At 40.8% G+C, this 26,179-nt stretch overlaps 3 protein-coding genes across 4 annotated transcripts; 2 read left to right on the plus strand and 1 right to left on the minus strand.

Annotated features, from left to right (window-relative positions):
* The first annotated feature begins 6,647 nt into the window (after positions 1 to 6,647).
* krcp (kelch repeat-containing protein) lies at positions 6,648 to 12,604 on the plus strand. Its single transcript, XM_076289767.1, has 13 exons — positions 6,648 to 6,871; positions 7,330 to 7,491; positions 7,580 to 7,661; positions 7,748 to 7,801; positions 7,936 to 8,215; positions 8,632 to 8,763; positions 9,119 to 9,306; positions 9,756 to 9,952; positions 10,206 to 10,297; positions 10,645 to 10,699; positions 11,086 to 11,183; positions 11,528 to 11,622; positions 11,863 to 12,604. Exons 1-13 carry the CDS (start codon positions 6,810 to 6,812, stop codon positions 11,995 to 11,997), a joined length of 1,632 nt encoding a protein of 543 aa, XP_076145882.1. The 5' UTR covers positions 6,648 to 6,809; the 3' UTR covers positions 11,998 to 12,604.
* Positions 12,605 to 14,850: 2,246 nt separating this feature from the next.
* On the plus strand, positions 14,851 to 18,519 carry dhrs4 (dehydrogenase/reductase (SDR family) member 4). Its single transcript, XM_076289242.1, has 9 exons — positions 14,851 to 14,964; positions 15,348 to 15,466; positions 15,769 to 15,946; positions 16,037 to 16,138; positions 16,359 to 16,429; positions 16,604 to 16,655; positions 16,875 to 17,009; positions 17,804 to 17,859; positions 17,956 to 18,519. The coding sequence occupies exons 2-9, from the start codon at positions 15,351 to 15,353 to the stop codon at positions 18,068 to 18,070; spliced, it is 825 nt and encodes a 274-aa protein (XP_076145357.1). The 5' UTR covers positions 14,851 to 14,964; positions 15,348 to 15,350; the 3' UTR covers positions 18,071 to 18,519.
* Positions 18,520 to 18,686: 167 nt separating this feature from the next.
* On the minus strand, positions 18,687 to 25,780 carry tinf2 (TERF1 (TRF1)-interacting nuclear factor 2). 2 transcript variants are annotated; one of them, XM_076289240.1, is made up of 10 exons: positions 25,562 to 25,780; positions 24,088 to 24,290; positions 23,798 to 23,902; positions 23,507 to 23,602; positions 23,299 to 23,409; positions 22,300 to 22,423; positions 21,125 to 22,037; positions 20,423 to 20,469; positions 19,607 to 19,683; positions 18,687 to 19,424 (listed from the first exon to the last, which is right to left on the minus strand). In XM_076289240.1, the coding sequence occupies exons 1-10, from the start codon at positions 25,575 to 25,577 to the stop codon at positions 19,311 to 19,313; spliced, it is 1,806 nt and encodes a 601-aa protein (XP_076145355.1). In that variant the 5' UTR covers positions 25,578 to 25,780; the 3' UTR covers positions 18,687 to 19,310. The 2 variants fall into 2 exon arrangements, with proteins under 2 accessions (XP_076145355.1, XP_076145356.1); XM_076289241.1 differs by having other exon boundaries at positions 24,088 to 24,317.
* Positions 25,781 to 26,179: the final 399 nt, after the last annotated feature.

Raw genomic sequence — 26,179 nt, forward strand, 5'->3', positions numbered from 1 at the left:
GGTATAACATCTCTGCTTTCCTTTCCCCAATACAAACTTAGTCTGCCAACATAAAGACCGCTGGACCTCAGCTGAAGAGCATCACTCATTGGTAAAATATTTAAAAACACCAAATATGCTAATTAACTGTCGCGTTAATAAGATTGTTGTCACTGCAAAGTGGTAGGCACTTAACGTCACTAGCGCATCAAGCTTACTGAAGCATGGGCTAAGTTAGTTAGCTAGTAACGCCATTACCATATGGCTGCAAAGTGGCCAGGACATTTTAGGACTTTAGTCGGGTATTCATTTTTTAGATAAGCTTTTTATGTCACAACAACTTCTTAAAGTTGTCGATAATTGTGATCGCGCTCTTATTTATTAACGTTAGCTGTAATATGCTAGCAAAAATGGCATCGAAAAAAGGCAATGCTAAAACATGACTGCGGGCTAATGTGACTTGCGTTAACTATCCAGTAATTATCTGATGTGATGACCTTTAGTCTGGCAGAACTTTTCATTCCAAAAAAAAAATTCAGCTGTTATAGCTATTTCTTTACCTTAACCGATATTTCTCTGAAATGAAGGAGAAAGTGCAACTTGCCGGGTCAAACACACCCTACCGTCTTCTTCTCTGCAAGCTTAACGTTAATTGAATGGCATTGGCTTAGGACTAGAGAGATGTTCGTGAGAGAAAGGGAAAGCGTTTAGGCAGCGTGGCCTGACCTACATTTCTCCTATGCCAGCCATTCAATGAAAAGTGCACATTCCAGGAATATTTCTTAAAATATCGTAATGATATGGAATATGGAATTCCTTGTTAACGAGATAGACTTGTGTTTTATTTAATTGATTCTACAATTTCTGATAAGATTGTTTGGTTGAAGGTTGTTTAACTTAATAAATATCATTACAATTAGCCTACAACTTCCAGACAGTGATCACATTGAAGCCCCTCATACATAGATAGCGGAATTGTTTGTAGGCTAAACCCTCAAAAGATCATTCAATGCATTTTGTTCTTTCACTGCATGCTATTGATAGATCATCATCATGCTACTGATCAGTCCATCTATCTCCATAGGGCCGCAACTACGATTATTTTACATAGTCCATCAATCTGTAGGCCTAGATTATTTTCTCAATTAATTAATACAAGTTGTTTTGATAGGTTAAATGACCCAAAATGTTGGGAAAATGTAAGTGTCACCCAAAGCCCAAGATTACGTCCAATGCCTTTTTTTGTCCACGCACTAAAGATATGCAGTTTAGCCTACTAAAAGGAGCAAGTTAAATGACAATGTTCAAGTTTAAGCACATAACAGGGTAACTGAGGGGACATTAGTCTGAGAGCACGCGGGGAAAATAAGTATTGAACACGTCAACATTTTTTTCAGTTGTATACTTCCAATGAGGCTATATTTGCATGACATTTTCACCAGACATTAGTATTAACTAAGATAATCCACCCATTAAAGTCCATAGGTAGAGTTATGTGTAATGAAGTGAAATGACACAGGAAAAAAGTATTGAACATGCTTGCTGAAATTTCTTAAATACTTTACTTTGGTTAACTTCCAAAACTGTTCAATTGGATTGAAGTCAGGGCCTTGATTTCCTTTCTCTGAAACCAATAGAGTTTCCTTTGCTGAATGGTTTGGATCATTGTCCTGCTGGAAGGTCTAGCCATGTCTCATCCTCATCATCCTGGTGGATGTAAAGATTCTCCCGGAACAAAATGACTCCATTCATCATTTCAACTGTATGAAGTCTGCTAGTACCATGAGATGAAAAACAGCCCACACCATGATGCCACCATCTCCAAACCTCACTGTTGCTAGGGTATTTTTAGGGTGATGCACAGTGCCATTTCTCCTCCAAATATGGTGTGTAGTATGACATCCAAAAAGTTACATTCTGCTCTTGCCTGACCAGAATACATTCTCTCAGTATTTCATAGGATTGTCCAAATGTTGTGTAGCAAACTTACAACAAGCTTTGACATGTTTTTCTTCAGCAATAGAGTCATGCGGGATGAGCGTGCATAGAGGCCATGGTGGTGGAGTGCATTACCTATGATTTTCTCTGTAACAATTGTACCTGCTCCCTCCAAGTCTTTCTGGAGCTTTCTCCAAGTGGTCCTTGGCTCTTGGGCTACTTTTCTGACTATCCTTCTGACTTCCTGGTCAGAAATTTTGCAAGGAGACCCTGTGCATGGCCAGTTGATGATGCAGTGATGTTCCTTCCACTTGCAGATAATGGCTCCAATACTGCTTGCTGGATGATTCTGAAGTTTTGAAGTGCATCTGTAACCAGTTCCATTGATGTGTTTTGCAACAATAAGGTTGCAAAGGACTTGGGAGAGCTCTTTGCTTTTACTCATCATGAAATGTTTCTTGTGTGACACCTTGGTAACAAAAAACATAGCCCACCAGTACTAACCCAGCTTATATCAATTTGCACAGATAGGAGGGATAATTTCTCTAACTACTTATAGATTCCAGTTTGTTCATTGCCATTACTTGCCTTTGTGTACTGCTTTTTCTTAGTGTGTTCAATATTTTTTTCCCCTGTGCAATTCCACTTTTTTACTCATAACTCTACTTTTAGACAGATTTTTATATATGTGTGGATTACCTAAGTTAACACTAATGCCCGGTGAAAAGTTCATGCGAATAGCCTCACTGGAAGTATACTATATATAAAAAAATGTTGACGTACAAATACTTATTTTCCCTGCTGTATCACATAAAGCATACGGCTCTGATATAAAGGAGGTTGTGCTGCCACCATGTGGCCACTGTGAATCTTGCAATACCTACATTTCTTCTTTTTTTAAATCGAAAATAAAAACAATCATAGGCCTAGATGTGCCTCAAAAATATTTTACTGCTTTGGCTTTGAGAAACAGCTCAAAACTACTGTGGAAACTTTCTTGTTTTCTTCAGGCATTCATGAGTCTCTAAATGTCACGCTCATCCAATCAGCCACAATCCATAATTGCTTCTCTTTAGCCCACTGTAACCAAATGTAAATTAAAAATATAAAGATGACTGCCTGGAGAAAACAAGAAAGTTGTGAAGAAAGTCACTGATGATATGGGGTTGCAGGCCAAGGCCAAGCTCTGCTTTACTGTAGGTGTTCCAGGTCCAAAAACCCCACACAAAATGTAAGAATAAGAGGAACATTGATGAATATGATACTCATCGTGTAGGGTTAGCACAATACTAGTATCATTACCCAATAATATGATACCAGCCAAGCTATCAGAATAAGGTAACTTGCCAGTTTACATCAAATTAGACTGATATTACTTAGCATGAATAAAAAAAGAACAGCAGTGATCTATGTGAGATATTTTATTAAAAAACTTTTTATTAAAGTAGTCCCGTTTACGGTGCTCTAATTCATTTGTGTTCTGCACATGGGGCAGGTGGGGCTCTGCAGAAGCCATTGATTCACACAGTTGCTGTGGAAATTGTGGCTGCAGGGCAGAATCGTGAGCTCCTCTCCTTCCACATAGTTGCTCAGACAGATCCTACAATCACTTTGTTCATTTGCGTTCTCGGGGTTGAAGATCATGGTGGGAAGGTCATAAGGGACATTCAAGGGGAGGTGGTTGTGGATCTCCCAAAGGGTCACGACTTCGTCCACCAGGTTGAATTCCATCTCAATATATGGAGTGCCAAGCATGCCAACAAAAAAGATGTCCGGAAGTTCATCTTGATCATCAGAGATATCAGTAATGAAGATCGTTGTGTCTGCCCTTGTCATAGATGGCAATGCGGTATCTTCACTATCACTAATAGTGGCAATGGGTATGTCTGGTGAAGATGGTGACCATGCTCTCTGTTGCAATTCTGAGGGGGCATAGAGGTCTCGTGAGGTCCCTGGTTGTGGGGACCTTCTGCCATTGGATGGCATGGAGGACCCGACTGGTCTAGACCTCTTGGACCGTCTTGAGTCCTCATCATCCGGAACGAGAACATCACTCCTCAGAAGAAAGAGGGAGTCAGCTCTCAACTGCTGCTCTAGATCAGTGTGGTAACTGATAGAGGTTGCTGTGGATGTGCCTGGCAGTGAGGGGTCTCCTTCCCGGCTAGAAAGAATGTAGTAGCTGCTGTTTGGTTGAACAGCTCGGCGAGACTGTCGAGAGGACCGTTTCCTCTTCCTGCTCCTGCCACGGTTTCGCATTTCCTCACTCATTTTTAAGAGAGATGTTGGACACTGGAGGGCAACATGTAAAAAAAGATATATTTATTCTCAAGTAAAACTGGAGTAATTATATTAAATACATTAGACTAAATCAGCATTGTGTGTGGATAGGTCTAATATTTCACAATATGATTATAATAAGCATGTAATTATAATTATTATCATAAAATGTAATCATTAAATTACCTTGCTTAACAGAAGTCCTTAGTTCACCAAGGTGTTGTAATGAAGGTTAAAACCAATATCAAGAACGGTATTTGGATAGGGAACTTGTATCCAGTTGTAGATCACAGTGAATAAGAGACAATTGTTTGAAAATGAGAACCATAATTTAAATTAACCATAATTTTAGAACCTTGCATGACATGATTACATCACAAAGCTTTTTGTGTTCTAAACCAGTGTCCAGTCCTTATGACCTCTGTGATGTAAGCATGATTGTTGAGAACCAAAATAGGGCTTCTTGGTTCACCTATTTTGTGTAGCCTACCACTTTAAAACACAATAATTGTTATTATCTTTAACCATTACTCACATTATTAACAATGTCATCGCACATTTTAAAGTTCACACAACATATAGTACCTGTATTGTACTGAAGATAATTACAAACTGAAATTGCAAATGAGGTGCCCTCATGGTTTGCACACAATGCAACACAATGCCAAGTTATGATGTACAATAACATGAGTAGGCCTACATGATAGGCCTATTCAGATACATTTAGGGGGAGAGAGTTCACTGATACATTTACTTTACACAGAGAGAGAGAGAGAGAGAGAGAGAGAGAGAGAGAGAGAGAGAGAGAGAGCAGTTGAAACCCTGTCTACATTACCCTGTTAGCTGTTAGGGCTTTGGGCTTGAAACCGAAGGCTTGCATGTTCAATCCCCGACCAGTAGGAAAAATGTGGTCAGTGGTTGAGCACTGCTCTTCCATGCCCACATCCCCTTACTGCTCCCCGAGGCTACTGTAGCAAGGCAGCTTACTGCTCCGGGTTAGTGTGTGCTTCACCTCACTGTGTGTTCACTGTGTGCTCTGTGTGTTTCAATTCATGGAAAAATGCAGAGACCATATTCCTTGCAAGTACACTTTCTTCATAATAGATTCTTCATAAGAACTCTAAACAGCAGTCTGTGCCTTATCACTGTTTGTGTATAGCTCGTGGGTCTCATTGCCACCTCATTGCCTGTCTCACTGTCCATCTAAGAGCAGGCACCATAGACCAGGGTCACTGGGATGCCTGGAGGCAGGGGGTGAACCCGCTTTAACACTGGACGCTTCGCCCAGTGCAACGACTCAGACATTATCCTGAAACCCACCTCCCCTCTGGTGCAGGGAAGAAGAAGACATCAATGCATTGAGCATTGATTTGCATTGAGCTCAATGAGCATCAAACCAGCTAATAGGCTAACTGAAATACACACCAATTTCAAAGGCCAAGGGAACTTTATCAGGATGCATATAACTGGCCTTAAAAAATAAAAATATGCCTGCCTCTATGGGAATTTAACATAGGGGGGTATACGTATGCACCCTGTATTTTATTTGTTTTATTTATAACATTTATTTATTTACGATTATTCATTCACAAAGAAAACTGGTGTCCTTAAAGGTTGTATTTTTCCTCATTTGTTTGATTGGGCATTAAGATCAATATCCAAAAGATGTTTATTCAACTGGATATTTCTTAGCAAAAATGTGTAGGCTAATATATTAAATATTTTGTACACTCACCTTAAGTGGTTCATCTGTGAAGGATTAAGTCAAGTTTTTTTTTTTTTTACATCAGAATTGGCTGCTATCAGGATTCCCAGTCACATGTCAAATTGCCTGACTTTCCCTATCTAAAAAGCTGAATTTCCTTTATGACTAGGCTGTCTGTGTTCTGAGCAGACAACCAGCCACAACATCTAAACACATCATTTTGTGAACTGCTTTCACTAATTCTGGCATTTTCAGTCTTTAACTGAAAAGTTTGCACTGCTTAAATTATGATCATTTAGGCCTAATAATGGCCTAATGTATTGCTATCTTGCCTGAAGTTATTGCAAGTTGTTGACAGATGTATCGGATCAAATGTCTCATGCTTGCTACAGCCATTTCAGTAGCCTACATGTAAATAGTCATTACATTTCAGGTGATACACGGACACATACAATCACGACAACGAAATGAAAGCAAAGGTTGCTGTCTAATTACTAGTTTTGCGCCATTACTGACTGAAATGCTGAGTAACGTTGTAACTTAGCCTTTGAGGAGTTTGATTATGCCTAATCATACCTGGAAGGATCTCATAGACAGTAGGCTAAAAGATGATGTAAGGATCAGGGCGCTTTCGGAGTTTCGAAAGTTCCGCCTAGTTCAGCTTCCCTGGTTGGCTAAGCCAGCTACGAGTTTTGATTCGTCAAACCAACACCCCGCCTTCCTTGTTAGTGTTGGTCGTGGCGCGCAATTTGTATTTGTGCAGTAAGGTAGTAGACAGACTACTTCAACTGCGTACAGCTTCTTATAAAATAGCAATATTAGCGAGGGTTGACGTACATATAAAAGATTAGCCTGTCAGTCTGGGTTCAATTGGGTTAAGACTGCAGGTATTTATCGCAGATTAGACAACATGGAGGAACTAAGTATCTACGCGGTTTTTGGAGTAGATGAACCACCCCGTGAAATTCTGGGGTAAGATCACTTCGCAACCCGTGTATAAATGTATGGTATTAATCTGTGAACATTCTAACGATACTCTAAGGTTGTGCATTCATTTACATTTGCATGTCTGTTTTTACTGAAATAAGCACACTGACGAGCCTATTATTGTCAGGCGTCGAGGTCTATGCAATCTACGCAATAACAATATATCTACGCGGCATCTCCATACGCTTGCAACGTGAACGTAGACCTAATTATGCTGTCTTTTTGTGCCGAGGCAAATTATTTTATTATCCAGGGCAGGCGCGAATCTTATTCCTAATTTGTTTAGCGTTGAATAGCCTACATCAAATGTATGGATTGCACTTGTGCCTACGCCAAAAGTATATAATGTAGGCTTTAATTATTCTATCGTACTTAAAGGTTAACACTGACATAATACGCAGCAATAACTTATCTTTTTTAAAGTAATCTTTTTGTCTTTTTAGTCCCACAGAACCCGGGCATAAACCTATTGCAATACCCGCATTTGTACAACAGGTGGTGCTGTTCACTAAGGGGCTCTGGGGTAAACACTCTAGTGTCACTGTTGAATTAAGTGACACAAAGTCGAATCCCATCATATCTGGCAAACTGACCCCAAAGAATAAGTGAGTTTGTAATGTTTTTTAATTTATATATTTTTCATATAACAACTTTTCCTCTGTGAAGGCTAATCAGGGGTTGTTTCTTTGAAAGGTCTCTTTGCTGGGAGTACTGGGAAGATTGCATTTGGTCCAGTGGGGCAACGCTCTCTGTTAAACTTGACAGTGAAATGATGGTGAGTGTGATTAAAGCATACTTTTTGACATACATTTTTTTACGCTGTTGTGAAACACTGACATCTCATATTCGTTATTTGTGTAGGCTGTAGGTGATCTGCTGATACCAGACCTGACAAAGAAAGAGTTCACACCAGAGGTAATGTACCTATAGGTGGCACGCGTTATTGCGTTAATCTCTGCATTGATTAGTTTACACGTGCAATATAAGCTATGAAGAGATTTTCAAAGAATGGCCCAGATGTTTAATGTGCTTTTAACTTGCCCCCAAAGTGCCCGGTTGCGCCTCCAGTGATGCGAGAGGGCCCTGGCAAGAGGAAAAGAAGCGCACCAGAGCCAGAGCAGGAAACGGCCAACCAGGAGAACACGTGCCCCAACAGCCAGGCCTCGGAGAAGACCACTCCGCACCGGAAGGGCCGGAACACCCCCCGCAACAACCAGACACGTCTCTTCCTCCAGAAGGACGAGCAGCCGGCTACCACCCAGGCCAGCACCCGCACACCCCCTATCGCCAAGCCCAGGGGTAGACAGGCCAAAACTCCCACCCAATCAGGTGTGCTTTCAGCTTCTCTCTCACATGCATACAGTATGTGTATGTGTAAGCTGATTTAATTATTACTTTTTTAAGTGTTTTTTAAAGCATGATGATAAATTTGATATCTATGCCACTTTTTGTCAATATTCAATGGCATTTAGCACTAAGGCCATACCCAGTTAGTACAAAAAAGGTCTAAAAAGGTCATGATCCTACCTGATCAACAGCGTTGCATAGTGGGTACCTACTGGCAATGGACGTCGTTGTCTGTATTATACGTCAGTGCAGCATCAGAATTAGTTTGAAGCTATTATTTTAAGGCAAAGGACCTGCTTTGTGTTTCTGTTATATACTAATGCTTCGGTGCTCAATTGTAAAGCAGTATTAAAGCAGTATTGTTGCTCAATGTGATGCCATTTTGTGTCTCTGTGCAGCCCCCCTGGACTGTCCTTCAGGTCGCTGGGGTCAGAGTCTCTGCCCCATCGATCCTCAGACAGCCATTCTGATTGGTGGACAAGGTGCAAAGATGCAGTTCTGCAAAGATCCTATGTGGAAGCTATGTACAGGTCAGCTACCCTCTTATAATTGCACTTTGCATGTTTCTATCTCCACTTGTGTTATTTTTCAACATTTGAAGTCTGAACTAGATGTATATTTTTAAGATGATCTTTCGCGGTGGTCCTGAGTATGTACACTGCTTGTATTTTGCATCATGTTGGGTAATGTTTTAATAGGCTTGGCTGTTGATTGGACACTGTGGGAAACCTCCTACCTGTAGCACAAGGAGTTTTAACACCTGTCCTGTGTTTTTCTGACATTGTTCCTGATGCAAAAATTGTGTGATTTTGAAACAGCACTGCTGGGCAGTGCAGTGCAAGCTAAGCCATCTGACCTAACGCTGGTGTGATCATCTTTCTCCAGAGGACCAGTCCTGGGTGCCCGCTGAGACTCTAGCCGAAGGGCCCACGCCCGAAGCCAGGATCGGCCACACAGCCACCTACGACCCCGAGTCCAAGCGCATCTTTGTTTTCGGTGGCTCCAAGAGCAAAAAGTGGTTCAACGACATGCACATCCTGGACACCCAGAGCTGGCGCTGGACTATGGTGGAGGTGAGAGCAAGCAGACTTACCACCACAATGCTCCAGGTTTTAGCGTAGCTGAAGGCACTACAAGTGGAGTGATCTCCAATTTCTTGTTGTTTTACCATTACTTAGGAAAGTAACATAATTCCCTGCATACTTTACTTCAAAATGTTGAATGTCTATAATATTTATAGGAAATATTTTTTCTTCAATATGCATCAACACGAAGAGGTAATGAAAAATGTTTATATCCATGTATTTGTTGATGGATGGTGTTATTCTGTATAATTGTATTTAGTCCATTGTTGGTCATTTTATTTAGGCTATAGGACTTTACTGTTAATTTTAATGTTATGTTAACTGTTAATTTTAATGTTAATGCGATATTCATTGATGTCCTTGTAAGTAGCTTTGGACAAAAGCGTCTTCTAAAAACTCTAAACATAAACATGATGAGCTCCATTTCCTCCTCCCAGGCTCAGGGTAAGGTGCCCCCACTAGCCTACCACAGCTGTAGCCTGTTCCGAGGGGAGCTGTTTGTGTTCGGCGGGGTGTTCCCTCGCCCCCACCCTCAGCCAGATGGCTGCAGCGACTCCATCTACATCTTCAACCCCGAGATGGCCATCTGGTACCAGCCCATCGTCAACGGAGACAAGCCCGCGCCTCGATCAGGGTAAGCTACCACAGGAGGTGACGCCAACACAGGCCCAGTAATTCATGAGTATTTCTATAAGCCAAAAGGATTGATTAATATAGACAATTCCTTTGAGAAATATCAGTTGTGAGAGGTTGGTTGTGAAGCACAATGCTAGAAGTTATGATGACTTCATTTGGCCTATGTGTTTAGAAGAACAAAAGATGAAAAATGGATTGTTACATAAGGAGTATTAGTGATTGGAGTCTCATCTTATGTAATTTCTCTACAGACACTCCGCATGTGTTGTTGAAGGAAAAATCTTCATCTTTGGTGGATGGGACACTCCTGTGTGTTTCAATGACATGTACATGTTGGACCTGGGTAAGATTTCATCATGGTTCTAATATCGGTGAAGAGAAAACAAGGGAAAAACACTTTGCATTCCTATTCACTTTGGAAAGTTTTCAACTACGCCTTTACATAACTTGTGTCATGGCACTGAAGCTTATTTTCAATTAAATATACCAGTGGGAAATGGGTTGTAAAGTGCCTCACTTGTAGATTGCTTTGAAAGCAGCCATCTGTCGAATGAATAAATGAATGAATGAATAAATAATCAATCAACGTACCATCTTCTCAGCAGAGCATGTTGAGTTTTTTGGAGGCTGGTTGTTGTGCCTGGGGATGCATAACATCAAATGTAAAACCTCTGTTTTGCCCAATATCAGGCTTGATGGAGTTTTCTGCTGTGAAAACAAGTGGAACGCCCCCTTCTCCAAGAAGGTGAACAGGCTTTTCTTTCTTTTTTTCTTTTTCTTAATTGCCTATTACCTTAACCAGCAGCTGTGCCATCTACCCAGAGTCATCAAGTGTACCACTCAATATAGAGTACCTGCCAACAATATAATACATATTACAAAAAAAGTTGTAAAAAAATTACTGAAAGCGTTCTGTTTTAGCAGGTTGTTCTTAATATGATTAGCTCAAAGTATTTGGGTACGGTTTTGTACAGATAACAAAATCAGTAAGTGTGGAGCAAAGGAAGAGCAGCCTGGTCAGGCACCCTTTCTATGCACACAGGCATCTCTTCAAGTAAACTAGAAAAAAAAAGTTAGTTCCACTTGTTTGACCATGTGGCCTGACCTTGCCTGACCCCTGCTGTGTTCCAGCTGGCACGGCTGCGCTCTTCTCTCTGACTCGCGGTTCCTGGTGCACGGAGGCTACAACGGCAACAATGCCCTGAGCGACACCTTCATCTTCAATACAGGTACGGAGCTGTCGAGGCAAACTGAGTACTGCTAAAAAAAAAATAAAAAGCGGGTAGGTGGGCTGCATCCAAATAGATGATGATGATGATGATGATGATGATGAAGCTGTCTTGGCTTCTACTTCCTACCAAGCATAAACTAGCAACCTAACTGTTGGGCAATATTTGTTGTACAACACTAGCTTAGTGGGGCTAACTGAATAAGTACTGTGTAGTGGCAACTTGAATATTTGTATCCAGTCTATGGATGTCCAAGTGACCAGTGCGGTCATACATCCAGCCTTTTGGAAGTGTTTGTGTGTTTCAGTGACATGTCCTAAGTTGGGGTGGTGTTTGTTTTGCAGAGACTAGCAGCTGGACCACTGTAGTTCACCCCCAGCTCATTTCAGTCCCACGGGCTGGACATTCCATCATCAACATGACCACAGCAGGCTCACAGGTATATATATTTCTTTTTCTGGTCTGTTTCGACCATTTGGTAACGGTCTAATTTCCATTGATGTCTTCTTACAGTTGTTAAATAATACCAGAAAATTCTTTGGATGATATTATTAATTCAATAATAATATTAGCAATATTGAAGAGGTCCTTCAAATTCATATCAGGAATTGCCTAATCTATTTGAGTGCTTGATTCTTTCCTGGCCATGTATTAAGATGTGTGTGTGTGTGTTTTACAGGACTCAATGGACGAGGAACCAATTAAAGATACAGATGAGTCTCCAAAACAGTTGTTCATTTTTGGAGGGGGAGACAATGAGGGGAGTTTCTTTTCTGACCTGATAACCCTTTCAATGGAGGAGCTGGAAGATTAAACTGGTGGTTTGGGGAATGGTGAACAAAATTAGGTGGATTTCATTGAGGCCTATTGTATCATAATTATGAATTGGATATAATGCCTGTTATCGGAGTATCTTCTCTAATTTTAAATATCTGATGATTTTCTAAATTACACAGAATTATGAGGCAAGTCATCTGTGGCTAATGGTGTGACTATGGCATGTTACTCCTTTCTGGTTATAGGAAGTTTTTAATATATATGATAAGAGGGAAAGGACATTTGTTTTTGCAATGGAAGAAAATCTAGATCTCAGGTCAAGAGTCACATGTGTTTGTAAATGCTTTATTTTGTACAACATTGTTTCTGTTTTTCCCCCCCTTTACATAATGATCTTTGACAATTATACAATGTAATTGGTTTCTGTAATCCTGTGTGTGGAATGTATATATTTTGTACTATGATTTTTAAAAAGGTATTTTAATTAAATGCAGCGTGTAACTTTAACTGTGTCGTCAGTTTCCTGTATACATGCCAGTCTGAGTCTGCTAGAGCAGTGTTTCTCAAAGTGTGGTCACTGGTGGCCACTGGTGGTCCGCAAGCTATCCGCGAGTATGTGGTAAAATATAAATTAGATGAGTTGTTTGCAGTTCTGCAACACTGCCTATGTAAGCTATGCCAGGTTAAATGCTATGAATCCTCTGACACAATAAACAATGTGGCCTATTGTATAATATTCTACTGAAGTAGGTCTACTCTTCTTGTGGTCCGTGAGTTTTTGTTTTATTGGGGGCCAAGCAGCGCAGGCACCCATTGTGTTTCTAGCTTTTCCTATTATTATTTAACATCTTTCCTATGCCATTGAAGTTTATGGCAGCCCATAGAACCGTCTGGTAAAAAGTTGTGAAATTTGGCACACTGAATGGGGACAGGCTCATGATTAATTTCACCAAGTTTCATGATGGAGCCTCGAGTGCTCTAGGGCAGTGTTTTTCAACCACTGTGCCGAGGCACACTAGTGTGCCATGAGAGATCATCAGGTGTGCTGCAGAAAATGAACCAAAATGTCACTCACTGGTCCAGAAAAGCAACTGTTTCATCAAATAATTTATAACCACATGCTCTCATTGATTGTATGATTGCACTATTTGTGGTATGCAGGCATTGTACAACGGAGGCCCCATATCCAGTATTCACAGAATCATACTGCATTAGATATAGTCACCTACAAATGAAACAGAGGGCACTTGTTTTATTGAGCAGGTCTTGCATAGAAGCCATAATAAGGCCATATCTGTGTATTATTTGAAATTTTAGGCTATGGTATGTTTATTTTTTCTTCACACAGGATGTTAGTGTGCCGTGGGACATTTTAAGTGTCAAAAGTGTGCCGTGGCACAAAAAAGGTTAAAAAAAACACTGCTCTAGCGCCACCAACAGGCCAAAGTTGGACGTGTGTTCACGCACGTAACTTTTGACCCGATTGTCAAAAATGAGGTATTGTTGGAATCGTTGGACCAAGCCCAGTTCAACACACCCTATGACGTCATTTTCGGCCATGATGGATTTTCCGCCATTTCGGATTTCATCAAAACCACTTAAGTTTTCACAGGTCATAAGTTTTGTCCGATCGACACCAAACTTCACAGACATCATACAGACCATGCTTCATTAATGCGTTACTTTTTGTCTTCGGAAATATAACCGTTCGCCCGTAACAGCCAATCGAAATTTGCATATCTCAGCAACCCTTTCATGTATCATAACCAAACGTAGTATATAGACTACGGACCCAATCAGGAGGAAGCTAAAAAATGTTGATGACCTTTGACCTCTAGGAGGCGCTGCAATTAAGAAATATGCTGCTGTTGTGCTTAGAATTAAAATGCACTAGTGGGATCTATACTGTTGGAGTTCCTTAGGCCGACCCAAGCCAACTTGTGATGTCATTGTAATTGATTCGGCCACCATATTGGATTTAATCAAAAACACTAAAAAGTTTTCACAGGTCACAAATTGCATCTGATTTTGACCAAAATTGGCACAGACCATCTTTAGACCATGCCTTATCAGTGCTTATGTAGGGTCTGGGACTCACCGTTCGCAGTGCTCAGTCCGAGGGGTGGGATAATCAGTTGTCTTTCAAATTCCCTCTGCACGCAATAGGACAGCGGCAGCGCTATGAGTCCCATGCATTTCCCACCATTGGAGCTAGTGGCTAGTTCAAACGTTTGCCAACTTAATAAAAGCTTAACTCGTGTCACACTGTTCGCCAGCAGCAACATCCATCTTATTTGTTTTCAAGTAGCAGGGAATTCAAACCAAACCGTTGCAACTCTGCCATCAATCATTATGTTAAGCCCACCTAAGGACTCTATACACGATTTCTTTGGCCTGATTAAGTTTCGATTTCTGGAGCTCACAAGCCAACCGGAGAGTTGCTAGACTAGCACTGGCAGCAAATGGGGGGGAGGGGCGTCTAGATTTCTAGGCTAACCACATTGAGTTACCTGGCAATCCTTGCCTGCTGAACTTACTGCTTGGCCCCCTCATTGCTGCTTGCAGCTATATTTGGTTATGGCCCTTGGTCTGAAAAAGTTTGAGAAACACTTTGCTAGGGGACATAGGCAAACTCATTAATCAAAATCATTCAAATAATTTATACAATGACCCTCATTTTATAACGTCTTAAAAAGATTCACTACATCAGTACGTTGACAAATAAAGCAATGTGCAGTTGGCCAAATAAAAGCAAATGTCCACTTGTTCCAATCTTGAATGGTTACGCTGCAGACAGGCACTGGTTGCAGATATTTAGTGACTTTTATTCTGACGATATATATATAAAAAAAGGCTGGCTTGTGTCTCGCTTTCAATGTCCGGAGAGTTCGTGTTGTGTACTTGTGTTCAATCAATGCGCTAGTGGCTTGCACCTTGAAAGTTAAGGGTGCACAACCGAATCCCGAGACTGTACGGTACCTGGGCCTTGACAGTTTAGAAAGAGGTGAATTTGCAATCTTCCATTTTTCTAAACAGGCTATCATGATTTAGGGACTCAGGATTTAGGGGGCTAGGTGAAAAGTCGCCTGGGTAACGTGTTTAATGAAAACTGGTTGATGCCTGGTAATAACTAGTCTCTCATTCATAACGAATGTCCACAAGCTATCTAGAATTTCTCTAATAGTTTTGGGGTTTGCAGTTAGCAAGTAAATGTTAAGTGGCTGCAGTGTTAACCTAGGCTTTAACATTTCGCGCTTTGTAGTCACCTTTGCCCCAGTAAGTGCTCATACCATTATTCTGTCACTAAGAAACTTGTATTTGGCCAATCATATCTCACGTAGGTAAACTCGATGTTATTCGCGTCACTTTGTGTTTGCTTGTTTGCAGGGTATGCTAAGGTCTTTGACCAAGTGCCTGCTGACGAACCCTGTCAGTGTCTGTCGAAGAACCATGTCACACAGCAGCTTAGCAGGAAAAACAGCCATAGTAACTGCATCCACAGATGGGTATACAAGTGACATTGTTTATTAATACTGTTTACTCTGCACATGTACTGTAATCAATCACATACATATGCATATACTGTAAATTGGATGTCCTATACATGATACATAGTAATATTAGCCTCTCGTTTTTTTTAATTTATTATTATTCTGATTAGTGATAGATATGCTCAATCCATTAAAATGTGGACATTCTGCCCAAGTTGCTATTTGGCAACAAATAATGTCAAACAAATAATTGCTATTTGTTCAAATAATGTTTTACAGAATCCCTCTCCAACACACCTCTTGTCTTGCCCCATCAGAATCGGTCTGGCTGCAGCAGAGGCCTTGGGTCAAAGGGGAGTGCATGTCGTTGTGAGCAGCCGTCGCCAGGAAAACGTGGACAAGGCAGTGTCCCTACTGCGCAGCAAGAACATCCAGGTCACTGGCACCACATGCAATGTTGGCAAGAGCGAGGAGAGAGAGAAGCTGGTGCAACTGGTAAGGCTTCTCCACTGTCTCAACTAGCATAAGAACAGAGAACTCATACCTACTGGAAAATATAATGCAAGATGTGCTTTTCTTGTCAAGACAGTGGAGCAATGTGGGGGTGTGGACATCTTGGTCAACAACGCAGCCGTCAATCCATTTTTTGGAAATATCATGGACTCAACAGATGCTGTCTGGGATAAGGTATGGATGATGACCCTGACTGATCTCCAGGTTCTGAGTATTTTATCCAAACACACCCTCTACAGTGTACACCCATATGTACATTGGCTACCACATAAACGGCTGTTCAAGTATTACCATGAAATGTCCTGAAAAGAAAACATGGATTTGCCTGCAGTTGTGGAATAAAGGGAATAGTGCTGTAAAGACTAATGTATGTCTTTTAATATCTATATAATAGATCCTGGATATAAATGTGAAAGCTGCTTTCCTGATGACCAAACTAGTGGCACCCCACATGGAGAAAAGAGGGTGAGATTGTAGGAAAATATGCAGAGCACAAGCACATATCTATATATAGATAGATAGATAGATAGATATATAGATACATACATACATACTGTACATCTACATACATAGTTGAGTGCTGTACTTTTAAATTGTTACCATTTTCATCGCTTTCTGTTATTGGCTCAACACTCATAGGGGAGGATCTGTTGTGTTTGTGTCATCAGTCGCCGGGTACCAGCCAATGCAGGTTAGTGTATTCTGGAAATTATTTTAGGAACGAAGTGTTCAATGCTGTCATTCATTCATATGATTTGAATACCGCTTACATTATTTGTCCACCATGTTGAATCATCCATCAACACCAAGGGGCAAAGAAATGCATGACTATGTGGTTCTCCATAACTACATTCTCAGGGGAAATGGAAAATGAAAGTGAATAATATTTAAAATATTTTATTTTGATCAGGCTTTGGGCCCATACAGTGTGAGTAAGACGGCCTTGCTGGGTTTAACACGGGCTTTGGCACCTGAACTGGCACACAGCAACATCCGGGTCAACTGTGTGGCACCAGGCATCATTAAGACACGCTTCAGCTCTGCGGTAAGGATTCCAGTAGCGTTTACCAGCCTAACTCCCTCACATAGTCATTCTTGTTATATCCCGTGTGTCTGCCTACACAATATATATATTTTCAGTCACCTAAAAAAACTATTTGCAGGGTTTCCACTCTTAGTCAAATGTAAAATTCCATGAGTTTTCCCTGACAAAAAAAAAAAAAATTCATGACTTACTATACTATACTTACTAACGTATAGCGTTCAAGAATATTGTACTTTTTAAAGTGGGAGATGAATAAATGGGCATTGAATAAACAAAGTTGGAATACTCAAGGAAGCAGTAAAGCAAATAACCAGATATACACAAATTCTCCATGGAAATATTTGTATTAATGTATTTTGGCTAGTAAATGTCAAACTGCTACAACAAAATTCCCTGATATTCCATGACTTTGCCCCAAAAATGATAAAATTCAGTGACTTTCCATGTCTGGAATAGACTTTCCAAAATTCCATGATATTCCAGAAATTTCATGACCAGTGGGAACCCTGAATTTATAGTATAGGCGACAAGTGTCACTCAACAAAATATGACGTAAAAAGCTGCTGGGGTGTCCCGAAGCTTGTCGCATACATCAAAAAATGTTATCGCATTGTCGCATTCTCTTATCGGCTATCAAGTTCTAATGGAGTTTGAGTTTGTTCTATTGTGTGTTGCCATGGCCATGGTGTGTGTCTGTTTACATTCGGATCGTGGTAACATTAATGTCCAGAACTGGACTATAAACTGGCCTTAAAGATTTATAACCCATCATACCCTTTTTCAATATGTTCTAGCTGTGGCAGAGTGAAGACCTCGTGGATGAATTCAAAAAGCAACTGGCCATTAAAAGGTGAATTATCAAAATGGCACAGCCATCGGTCATTCTCCAGGTCAAAGTGGTGTTTTGATTGTACTGTGTGACTGTTCGCCTGTTTTGTACCTACAGACTAGGGGAGCCAAAAGACATTGGTGGAGTCATCGCCTTCCTCTGTTCCGATGACGCTGCCTATATCACTGGGGAAACCATAACAGTCACTGGAGGAATGAGCTGTAGACTCTAAAAGTGTGTGTGTGTGTGTGTGCATGTGTGATGAAAAACAGCGCAAATTATTTCTGATCAGATTAATCTAGTACAGTCTCCTTTAAGTGTAGCTTTGTGTTACCAAGGGGGTGGTCTACATAACAGATTTGGGATGCTGCATACTGCCTTATTAGTGGTGACCACTCCACCAGGTGGACATGGAGCCACTCGAGACAAGATTACGATGGCTATCTAGAGCATTTCAGGGAAATGTTTTTCCACACACTGGGTCTATGTGGTTGATCACTTTTCACTCGAGTTGATTTTTGAATCCAAAACATTTCTGAAAGTTACCAAATCAACCTAAGTATGATTCTGCCTGTGATATTATCAATAATCGTACTGTTTGTAACAGTCTGTTCAAAAAACAAATCTGTCCTCTGCACAGAAAATGACAAACTAATAAACTGCTCCACTTGTTTTGTTGAATTGAAATAATGTACATGCTTAACGAGGAAGTAAGATTCATGTGGACCAAATTCCACAATGTAGCACAAGGTATTCCTGCACTTCAACGCAGTTGAATGTGTTAAAAATTAGATTAATTAGATTAAAATTAGATTAATCTGAACAATGAACAATGCAAATCAAAAAAATAAATAAATAAGGAAAGACTTTATTTACTCATTATTATATTAAAGTAATTTAGGTAGTTTAGGATTTCAAAAGTAGGGATTTGTAGGAAGTCAAATACATAGTGTGTAGATGCAAGAAGACAGTCGTATCAGTAAAAAATACAAGTTACGTAGGAAGTAACATAGCTAAAGAAGTGCGGAAGTGACGAGGTTTGAAAGCTACGGAGCCGTCGAAGGACCATGGTGGAAATATATATATTTTTTAATGGGGTGGGTATTTATTCTTTCGAGCTTCTATTGTGTTCCCTCGCAATCAGTTTTGCGTTCCCCCGCAATTGATTTGCAAAGGAATGGAAAACTATTGCAAGGCAGTGCAAAACTTAGGAGGGAATGCAAAGATATTGCAAGGGAATGCAAAAGGAGCTCTAAAAATAAACTTTAACCTCTAATATATAATTCCCACCATGGTCCTTCAAGGGCTCCGTAAAAAGCATAATAGCATAATGCATATATAAAAAACAGCCAGCCATCAGTTCTTAGCCATGAGAGCCCTGAGATTCAGCTCTCCAGATTAATGCTGATTAGTGAGAGAGCTTAATCATCGGAGTCCATCTGCAGAGGAAATTGTTACCCTTTCAGTACGGGTCACTGCCTTTGTCCTGTGCCAGGAGACAGATCACGTCGACGCGGCATCACAAACTCCTCTAGCGTTGGTACAAAGGTGTTGTGCTTTGTCCTGTAGTAACGTTTCAGGAACAGCTGAAAACAAGACACATGAAAACAAACTCAGGAAGTAACAATTATCAGGTTGATGGACTAGTTGTCAGGTAATACGCGGTAAAGCTGTACTGTGTGTAGCACTGTATCTGAGTCACTGAGGTACTGTGTTATGTTCACCATTGCACTTATGGTAGGTCACATCTGCTTTGTTTTGCCATTACCCTGAAACTGTTTGGGGATTCATCCTCTGAATCGGCGACCATTTCCTCTCCAGATTCAGCAGCTGCCAGTGCCCTAACTAGGAAAAGGGAGGGAGGGATTCAGTTGAGGTTGGTGGGCCAGTGTAAGGCATTATTTAGATCTGGATTGATTGTCCTTCTACAGAAGACATATTTGCCTCTGTATGTAGCTGCATTGGCTACTTAGCTTAGCTAAACAACAGTTCTAAACAACCTTACAAACAATCTTGCAAAAACACCTGCTGAGCAGATCCCCAACATATGACCTGGGGAACCCTGAGAGTATTACATGCTACTAAAAAAACAACTACAAAAGCAACCTGAGGAAAGAGGAACCCTGAGAGTATTACATGAAACCAAAAAAAAAACAACTACAAAAACAACCTGAAGAAAGAGGAAGCTTTACTTAAAAAAAAAAAACTGAAGCCCAAATGGTGGTAAAAACCACCAAGGCCTTGAGTACTCATACTGAAATGACACCTTACTTATGCAGCAAGATGCTTCAAATACAGAGGTGCATTCAAATTTGGCAAACAGTGGCGAACGTTCATGGCAAACATGTTTTCTTAGAACAGTTACATCTGAACGATTTCGTGAAACATTCCATTGGAAGAGTAACACTTCGCCCAGCTCCACTGTATGTTTGCAGAGAACTACCTCCTCAGACTGTTTGCAAGTGTTCGCCAGAAACTCAGGGCAAACAGAAACCTGCTTGCAAACCTTCGCCCTATGTTTGCGATCTGAAACGCACACCAGATGTCAGAAAGGAACAAATGTAACTGCAGAGTGAATGGTCACCTGGGCTATTTGTCCTTTGGGAAATGATTTGGAGTCCTTCAATGTTCCTGAGGATTACAAAATAACCCATTTATTGGCATATTTTAAATCACTTCAAGCAAGTTATATTAATTACATTAAAAGGCTTTTAGAACATGAAGATATTAAAACATATACGTTTAAAACATTGGTGTCTACCTAACTATATATGTAAAAAATCAATAACATCTCCGAAACAGTTGGTTTAGTGGTTGCACATAACATGGATTTAGTATCATATGTCTTCATCCTACACCTGGTAACCCACAGCAATGCCTGTTTTTGGTCAAAACATGTACAAATACAGCATTTATACCCTACCATGATTAATTTACTGTAATAGATTAGTCTGTATGTGATTAGTCCGATTTTTAACACAGAAACCATAATTTCTCTAATATATTTTATAATCATTTTCACTATTGGTGTCCTGGTAAACCTCATGATCTGTTTGTTTACATATGTGTATTGACTTAAAGGCATTTTCTGAAGTGTAATTTGGAAACTTCGTTACAAAACATCAGAAACGATTTTGGATTTACTCTCCTCAATGTAAATCTAAGTTATTTAGGTCATATATAAGCCAAACCCTAGTGTCATCCAACAAGACAAGCAGGAGCAGGATTTGAAAATACTACGTGCTCACTGCCAAAGCCTTACGTTAAGACACAACTTCAGCCTTACTCTTTATTTTCTGAGCCCAGCAATGTCTTTTCGGAAGATGACCGGCGGCCCACTCTCTTCGTCTTTCTCTTCCTCTTCTTCACAGTCACATGTCCTTTTGTTTTTGTGGAAGGACTCTGCGTTTGGCATTCAGGCACGGCTACTAGAGGTCGTTTTAAGAGTACCTGAATGGCAGGAGACGACATGTCTAGCCGCCGGATGACCACCCTCAGCTGGCGCCTCGTGCATGAGGTCAAAATCGAGACATCCCTTTTCTGTGTGATGTCTGCGATCCCACCATCTCTCTGCTTCGTGACCTTTGTCTCGTCCACTCGCCGGAGGACCACTCTCGGCTGACGTTTCAAACAGGAGGGCAGTAGAGACGTCCTGTCCTCTTCTTGGGTCATCGCGCTAGTGACCATTTTCTCTGTCCTCTCCATCGCTGCCCCGTCAGCCTGGTCTATCAGCGCATTTCCCTTTCGTGGTCTTCCCCTCTTCCGGACCACTCTACAGTCATGGACTCTGATGGGGTCATTCTCACTCCGGACACGGTCATTCTCGCTCCGGACATGTTCCTCCTCTTCCCCAGCAGCCTCGGCAGGTCTTGAATGAGTTTTCTGTCTGATGTTGGTGAAGCCTTGGGCTGGTGCGTCAGGTTCCACATCACAATCTGAGGTGAGCTCAGGGTGACAACCCTTCTCTCCGAGCCCGGCACATGCTACAGCTGACTGGATGTCCATCAACGATATGGAGCCAATCACAGGGTCGATGGGTGAACTGGTTTGCCTCTGTTGTTGTTGATAGGACCTTGGCGGCGATGGAACTGAACGGCCGGCAGTTTGGTCAGATCCTGGCTGATGAGTTTCTTGGATATGGCCAGAGGGAGGCAGGGACGTTGAGTAGACATCATCTCCTGAGCGGGGAGGTATGGATACTAACAACAACAACAACAACAACAAGTTTGTCATTTACAGAAAAGGTGAGGCAAACCCAAAAGCTAATAAGTAAGACAAGTTGAAAGACAAATCATAAACCATTTCATAGTTTTTTCAAGTTACTCATTTAATACCGTAATTATCACATACTGTATAATATTATTTCTCAACACAGCCATATCCACAGACTAAACATCCTAGATAATGGTGAAGCACTGGTGCATAGTGGTGTTGTGCTGACACAGGCATAGCTGCACCTACCCCCTGGGCCAGTATGACCGAGGACAAGCTCATGCTGCAGGAGGTTTCTGAGGAGCTGAGGCGGAGTAGCGGACTTGGCACACTCGTCGAGGACCGCCGGGGCATTCGCCAGCCACGACACCGTCTGAGACACACAACACAGAGCAGCCTCTGAGGCAGGCAGTTTCCTAAAGCTTATAGGGTGAGCTGACACAAAGGCCCTTTAATGGAAGAATTTTAAAGCGACAACAAAGCGAAACACACTACACAATGCTTAAAAATACAGAGGTGCATTCAAATTTGGCAAACAAGTGGCAAACGTTCATGGCAAACATGTTTTCTTGGAACATTTACATCTGAACGATTTGGTGAAACATTCCATTGGAAGAGTAACACTTGGTACAGTTCCACTGTACCCAAGGGGGGGGGGGGGGGTAAAAAGTGCAGTAGAAGAGGGGTTTAGTAGATTAAGTGGCAAGGGCTGCATAAGTAAGGTGGGGGAGGATTGGGATGGGGGGGGGCACCAACAAGGAGCACCCAAGAGGAACAGGGGCAAGGAAAAACTCCCTTACTAAGGAAGAAACCTTGGGCAGATCCACGGCTCAAGGGGCTAACCCAACTGCCAGGGGTCTTGGTGTGTGTGATGGGGGGATGACAAGGGAGATGGGATAGTGTACACCACATTGCAATGATTTTTTTTTTTTTTTTTTAGTTCTTAATGTATAAATTCTGGAAAAATATTTATGCCCGTATCTGCGACTACTAGTCCATCATAATAAGAGTATAAGGCTAATTATAGTACACGAAAGACCCTTAAAGGATTTTTTCAAATTAAATTAAAGGATTATTTTGTTTAATTTGTATCGGCCAAAATGAGTTTGAAAATATCGGTGTATGGAATATTTTCAGAAATCCAATAATGTGCATCTTTGTTTTGTGTGCTGCTTTGTTTTGTGTGCTGCTCTTTGAATGACAGATGACAAACGCTCCTTATAAACCTCTGCTGAGTATGCATCATACCTGTGCCAAATCTGGAACTGGTAATAGTTGGTCCAGTCTGCTCAAGAACTCCCACATAAGTTTCTCCAGGGCTCGGTCATATTGTGCGCCATACTGTTTGGGAAACTCTTCCTACAGTTGCAAGAATTGATGCAAAAAAAAAAAAAAACTGTTGGCATGTCACAGTGGGAAGTCAATTATTTTCACTGGTAGAGTTTCCTTGTCTCACCTGGTAAAAGAGCTCTCTCTCTTCAGGGTCATCAAGGAGGGTCTGTACTAAATTCTCGAAGTTGCTTAATGTCATTTCAACTTTCAAATCCCTTTTCTAAAAGGAGGCACAAACAAATCTCTTTCAGAATATTTACATGAACATAAATGTTTTGGCCTCAGTGTATTGATTTAAAAACTGATAGGAAAATAAACACTTGTTAAATTAACCTGGTTAAATTAACAATCAAAGCTGTATGTATAGTCCCAGAGCATGCAACCAGCAATGCTACCAGCCAAGCATACAACTCACCGGCCTGTTAGGGGCAGACTGGACTAGCGCTGGTAGCCTTTCTAGATGTGTGAGGATGGCTGTTGTGGCAAGCGCTTCAGGGTCCCGGCACAACTCTAAAATCAACTAGAGACCGAAATAAAATATTTTAGAGACCGACTCTGCTACCTATTGCACCCTGACGAGAGATGCATTGGTCATTATGACAGATAATATTATTACAATAAAACAATACTACAGCACTGCATTATAAACTCACATCCTTGCCACTAGCCAAAACCACACACACCCACACACACAAAGTGCCTTACCCGAGACCTCAGGCCCAGTACTAGCTTGACATAGTGTCTATAGTCCAGCAGCCCGGGAACACTGTGACAGATAGAGGTTATACACTCCTCCAGCCTCCCATACTGGCTCACGTCCTGCTGTGACATCGCCTTCCACATCGCAGCCGACATCAGGCGTAGAGGCGGGGCCAGAAGACAAAGGGAGAAGACGGGGACAGATGAACCTATGAGGAGGCACATCCATCAGGGAACTGGGCCGGTAAAAGGAAAAGTGATCGGTCCAGTGGACTGTAGCCGCCACAACACCGAGGCTTTGGACAATGGGACGATCGATGTACAGCTGACAACATATCATAGTCAAAACTGCAATGGATGATTAGAGTTAGGCTACCACTAACAACGTTGCAGACCTACCATTCAATTAGGGATGTAACGATTACCGGTATAATAGTAAACCCAGAGCCATATAAAGGTACCGACTCCGATTTTCCTCAAAGTTTGCCTACACAATGTTTAAGTTCCATAACTAAAACCTGCTAAATATTTTTGTTCAATTCTATTGTTTTCGCCTTTAATTGTAAACACTCTCTAAAAGGCCTTATCTTGGAGGCCATGTTTGGACATTCATATCTTAAAAGGTATTATTCCTAGCCTGACCAAACTTTGTAGAATGGAAAACAAACATGTTCCCCGTACTATTCAATCATTATCATTTAAAGTTTGTACCACAGTCTCAATGGTTTTATAGAAGTCCCTAGTTTCAGAAAAAAACATGCAAAAAATTAAGGGTCTCAAAACCCCTTTATTGTGACACGCCTGCCATCAATCAGTATTTTCTCTAGAAATATAATAATTTGTTAATGTAAAGTCTCCACATCAAATGACCATGACAATAATAAGGATAAAACCAGGCGTGTTTGTATTTCTGTGTAATTTTCAAGCAACTGAAATGGTATGTGGGGTAGCTAGTAGGACCATAAAAATGTATGTGGAAATAGCTACGTATAGATGCTATGGATATTTAAGCTTAATGTGTAAAGTACCAATATTGTACCAAGTCCCATTCACAGAATAAATGCATGTAGTTGCAGGTGTTTTGGGAACAACAAAATAAGGGAAAACATTAATAAACGGATGTATTTTAAGAGGAAATACTGACTGATACCAAATGAAAAAAAAATGTTTTTTAATACCCTCAATATCACACTTAATGCAGATTTTTCCGAAATCTAGGGCCTTTCGAAAGTCAGGAGACATTTAGTACAGACTTTAAATTGTTTAACGTTATCGTAAACGTTGTTGATTTAGTTGGGTCTCAACTGAGACAATGGCAAACAAACGTACAGTATGCTAGCTAGTCAGTGCTAAGTTTAAGTCATTGCATGACCGTCACGTCAATTTAATGTTATACTATCACGCGTAACAAAGAATCCTAACAAAGCTGTTTGTTTATTTACAACAAAATATGGAAATGTTGATAGTGTAGGCTAATTACCCTCGATATCCATCATCGGTCCTGGGTTGTTCTCGTCTGGATACTCCAAAACAAATAGCCTATTATATAGCTATCTATACCAAGCTATCATGAGCCACAAATAGAATAACATTAGCTCGGTCGTTTACAGTTGCTGGTTTTGGAACTTGTACTTTTGTTTATCTACAACTTTTTCAGGGGAACATAAACAGTTCCTGCTACCTTTGCGCGCTAAGTCCAAATTTACCGGGAAACATCAGTTCCGGTCAATTAGACTTCCGGGAAATCTTTTGAACATTTCAAGGTAAAAGTCCTGTCGGTGACAGTCAGGTGTCCTGGTAAAAAAGTGAAATCCACAATATTGTCTTCATGGCCATACTATCATTTCAGTTCTGTATCCATCCATTAATTCATAGTTAGCTGATTTTCACTGTAAAATATGGCATGCTTATCTCAATTAATTTTCTCCAACAGAGTGAAATTGACGTGTCTTGATCCCATGATTCCTCACTAGAAAACACCATCAGTCATCAAAAGGTAGTGTCAGTTGATCATAAAGGTTTTTAAAACATTTCCAAATTGCTAGGAGAATAATAATAATAATAATAATAATAATAATAATTAGATAGTTAGAGGTTA

This window comes from Alosa pseudoharengus, unplaced genomic scaffold (genome assembly GCF_046254945.1).
Source record: "Alosa pseudoharengus isolate Yale_2024_CS ecotype anadromous, Long Island Sound unplaced genomic scaffold, YU_APseudo_1.1 YU_APseudo_1.1_scf_17, whole genome shotgun sequence".
Lineage (NCBI taxonomy): Eukaryota > Metazoa > Chordata > Actinopteri > Clupeiformes > Clupeidae > Alosa > Alosa pseudoharengus.

Bases quoted from the DNA above. Each gene is read 5' to 3' on its own strand.
- krcp (XM_076289767.1), top strand. From the start codon at position 6,810: ATGGAGGAACTAAGTATCTACGCGGTTTTTGGAGTAGATGAACCACCC. The intron at 7,492-7,579 runs GTGAGTTTGTAA...TTTCTTTGAAAG, and splicing joins AAACTGACCCCAAAGAATAA to GTCTCTTTGCTGGGAGTACT. The intron at 9,953-10,205 runs GTAAGCTACCAC...ATTTCTCTACAG, and splicing joins AAGCCCGCGCCTCGATCAGG to ACACTCCGCATGTGTTGTTG.
- dhrs4 (XM_076289242.1), top strand. From the start codon at position 15,351: ATGCTAAGGTCTTTGACCAAGTGCCTGCTGACGAACCCTGTCAGTGTC. The intron at 15,947-16,036 runs GTAAGGCTTCTC...TTTCTTGTCAAG, and splicing joins GAGAGAAGCTGGTGCAACTG to ACAGTGGAGCAATGTGGGGG. The intron at 16,656-16,874 runs GTTAGTGTATTC...TATTTTGATCAG, and splicing joins CCGGGTACCAGCCAATGCAG to GCTTTGGGCCCATACAGTGT.
- tinf2 (XM_076289240.1), bottom strand. The intron at 23,603-23,797 runs GTGAGTTGTATG...GCCTCCTTTTAG, and splicing joins AGTCTGCCCCTAACAGGCCG to AAAAGGGATTTGAAAGTTGA. The intron at 22,038-22,299 runs GTAGGTGCAGCT...TGTTGTTGTTAG, and splicing joins CGGTCATACTGGCCCAGGGG to TATCCATACCTCCCCGCTCA.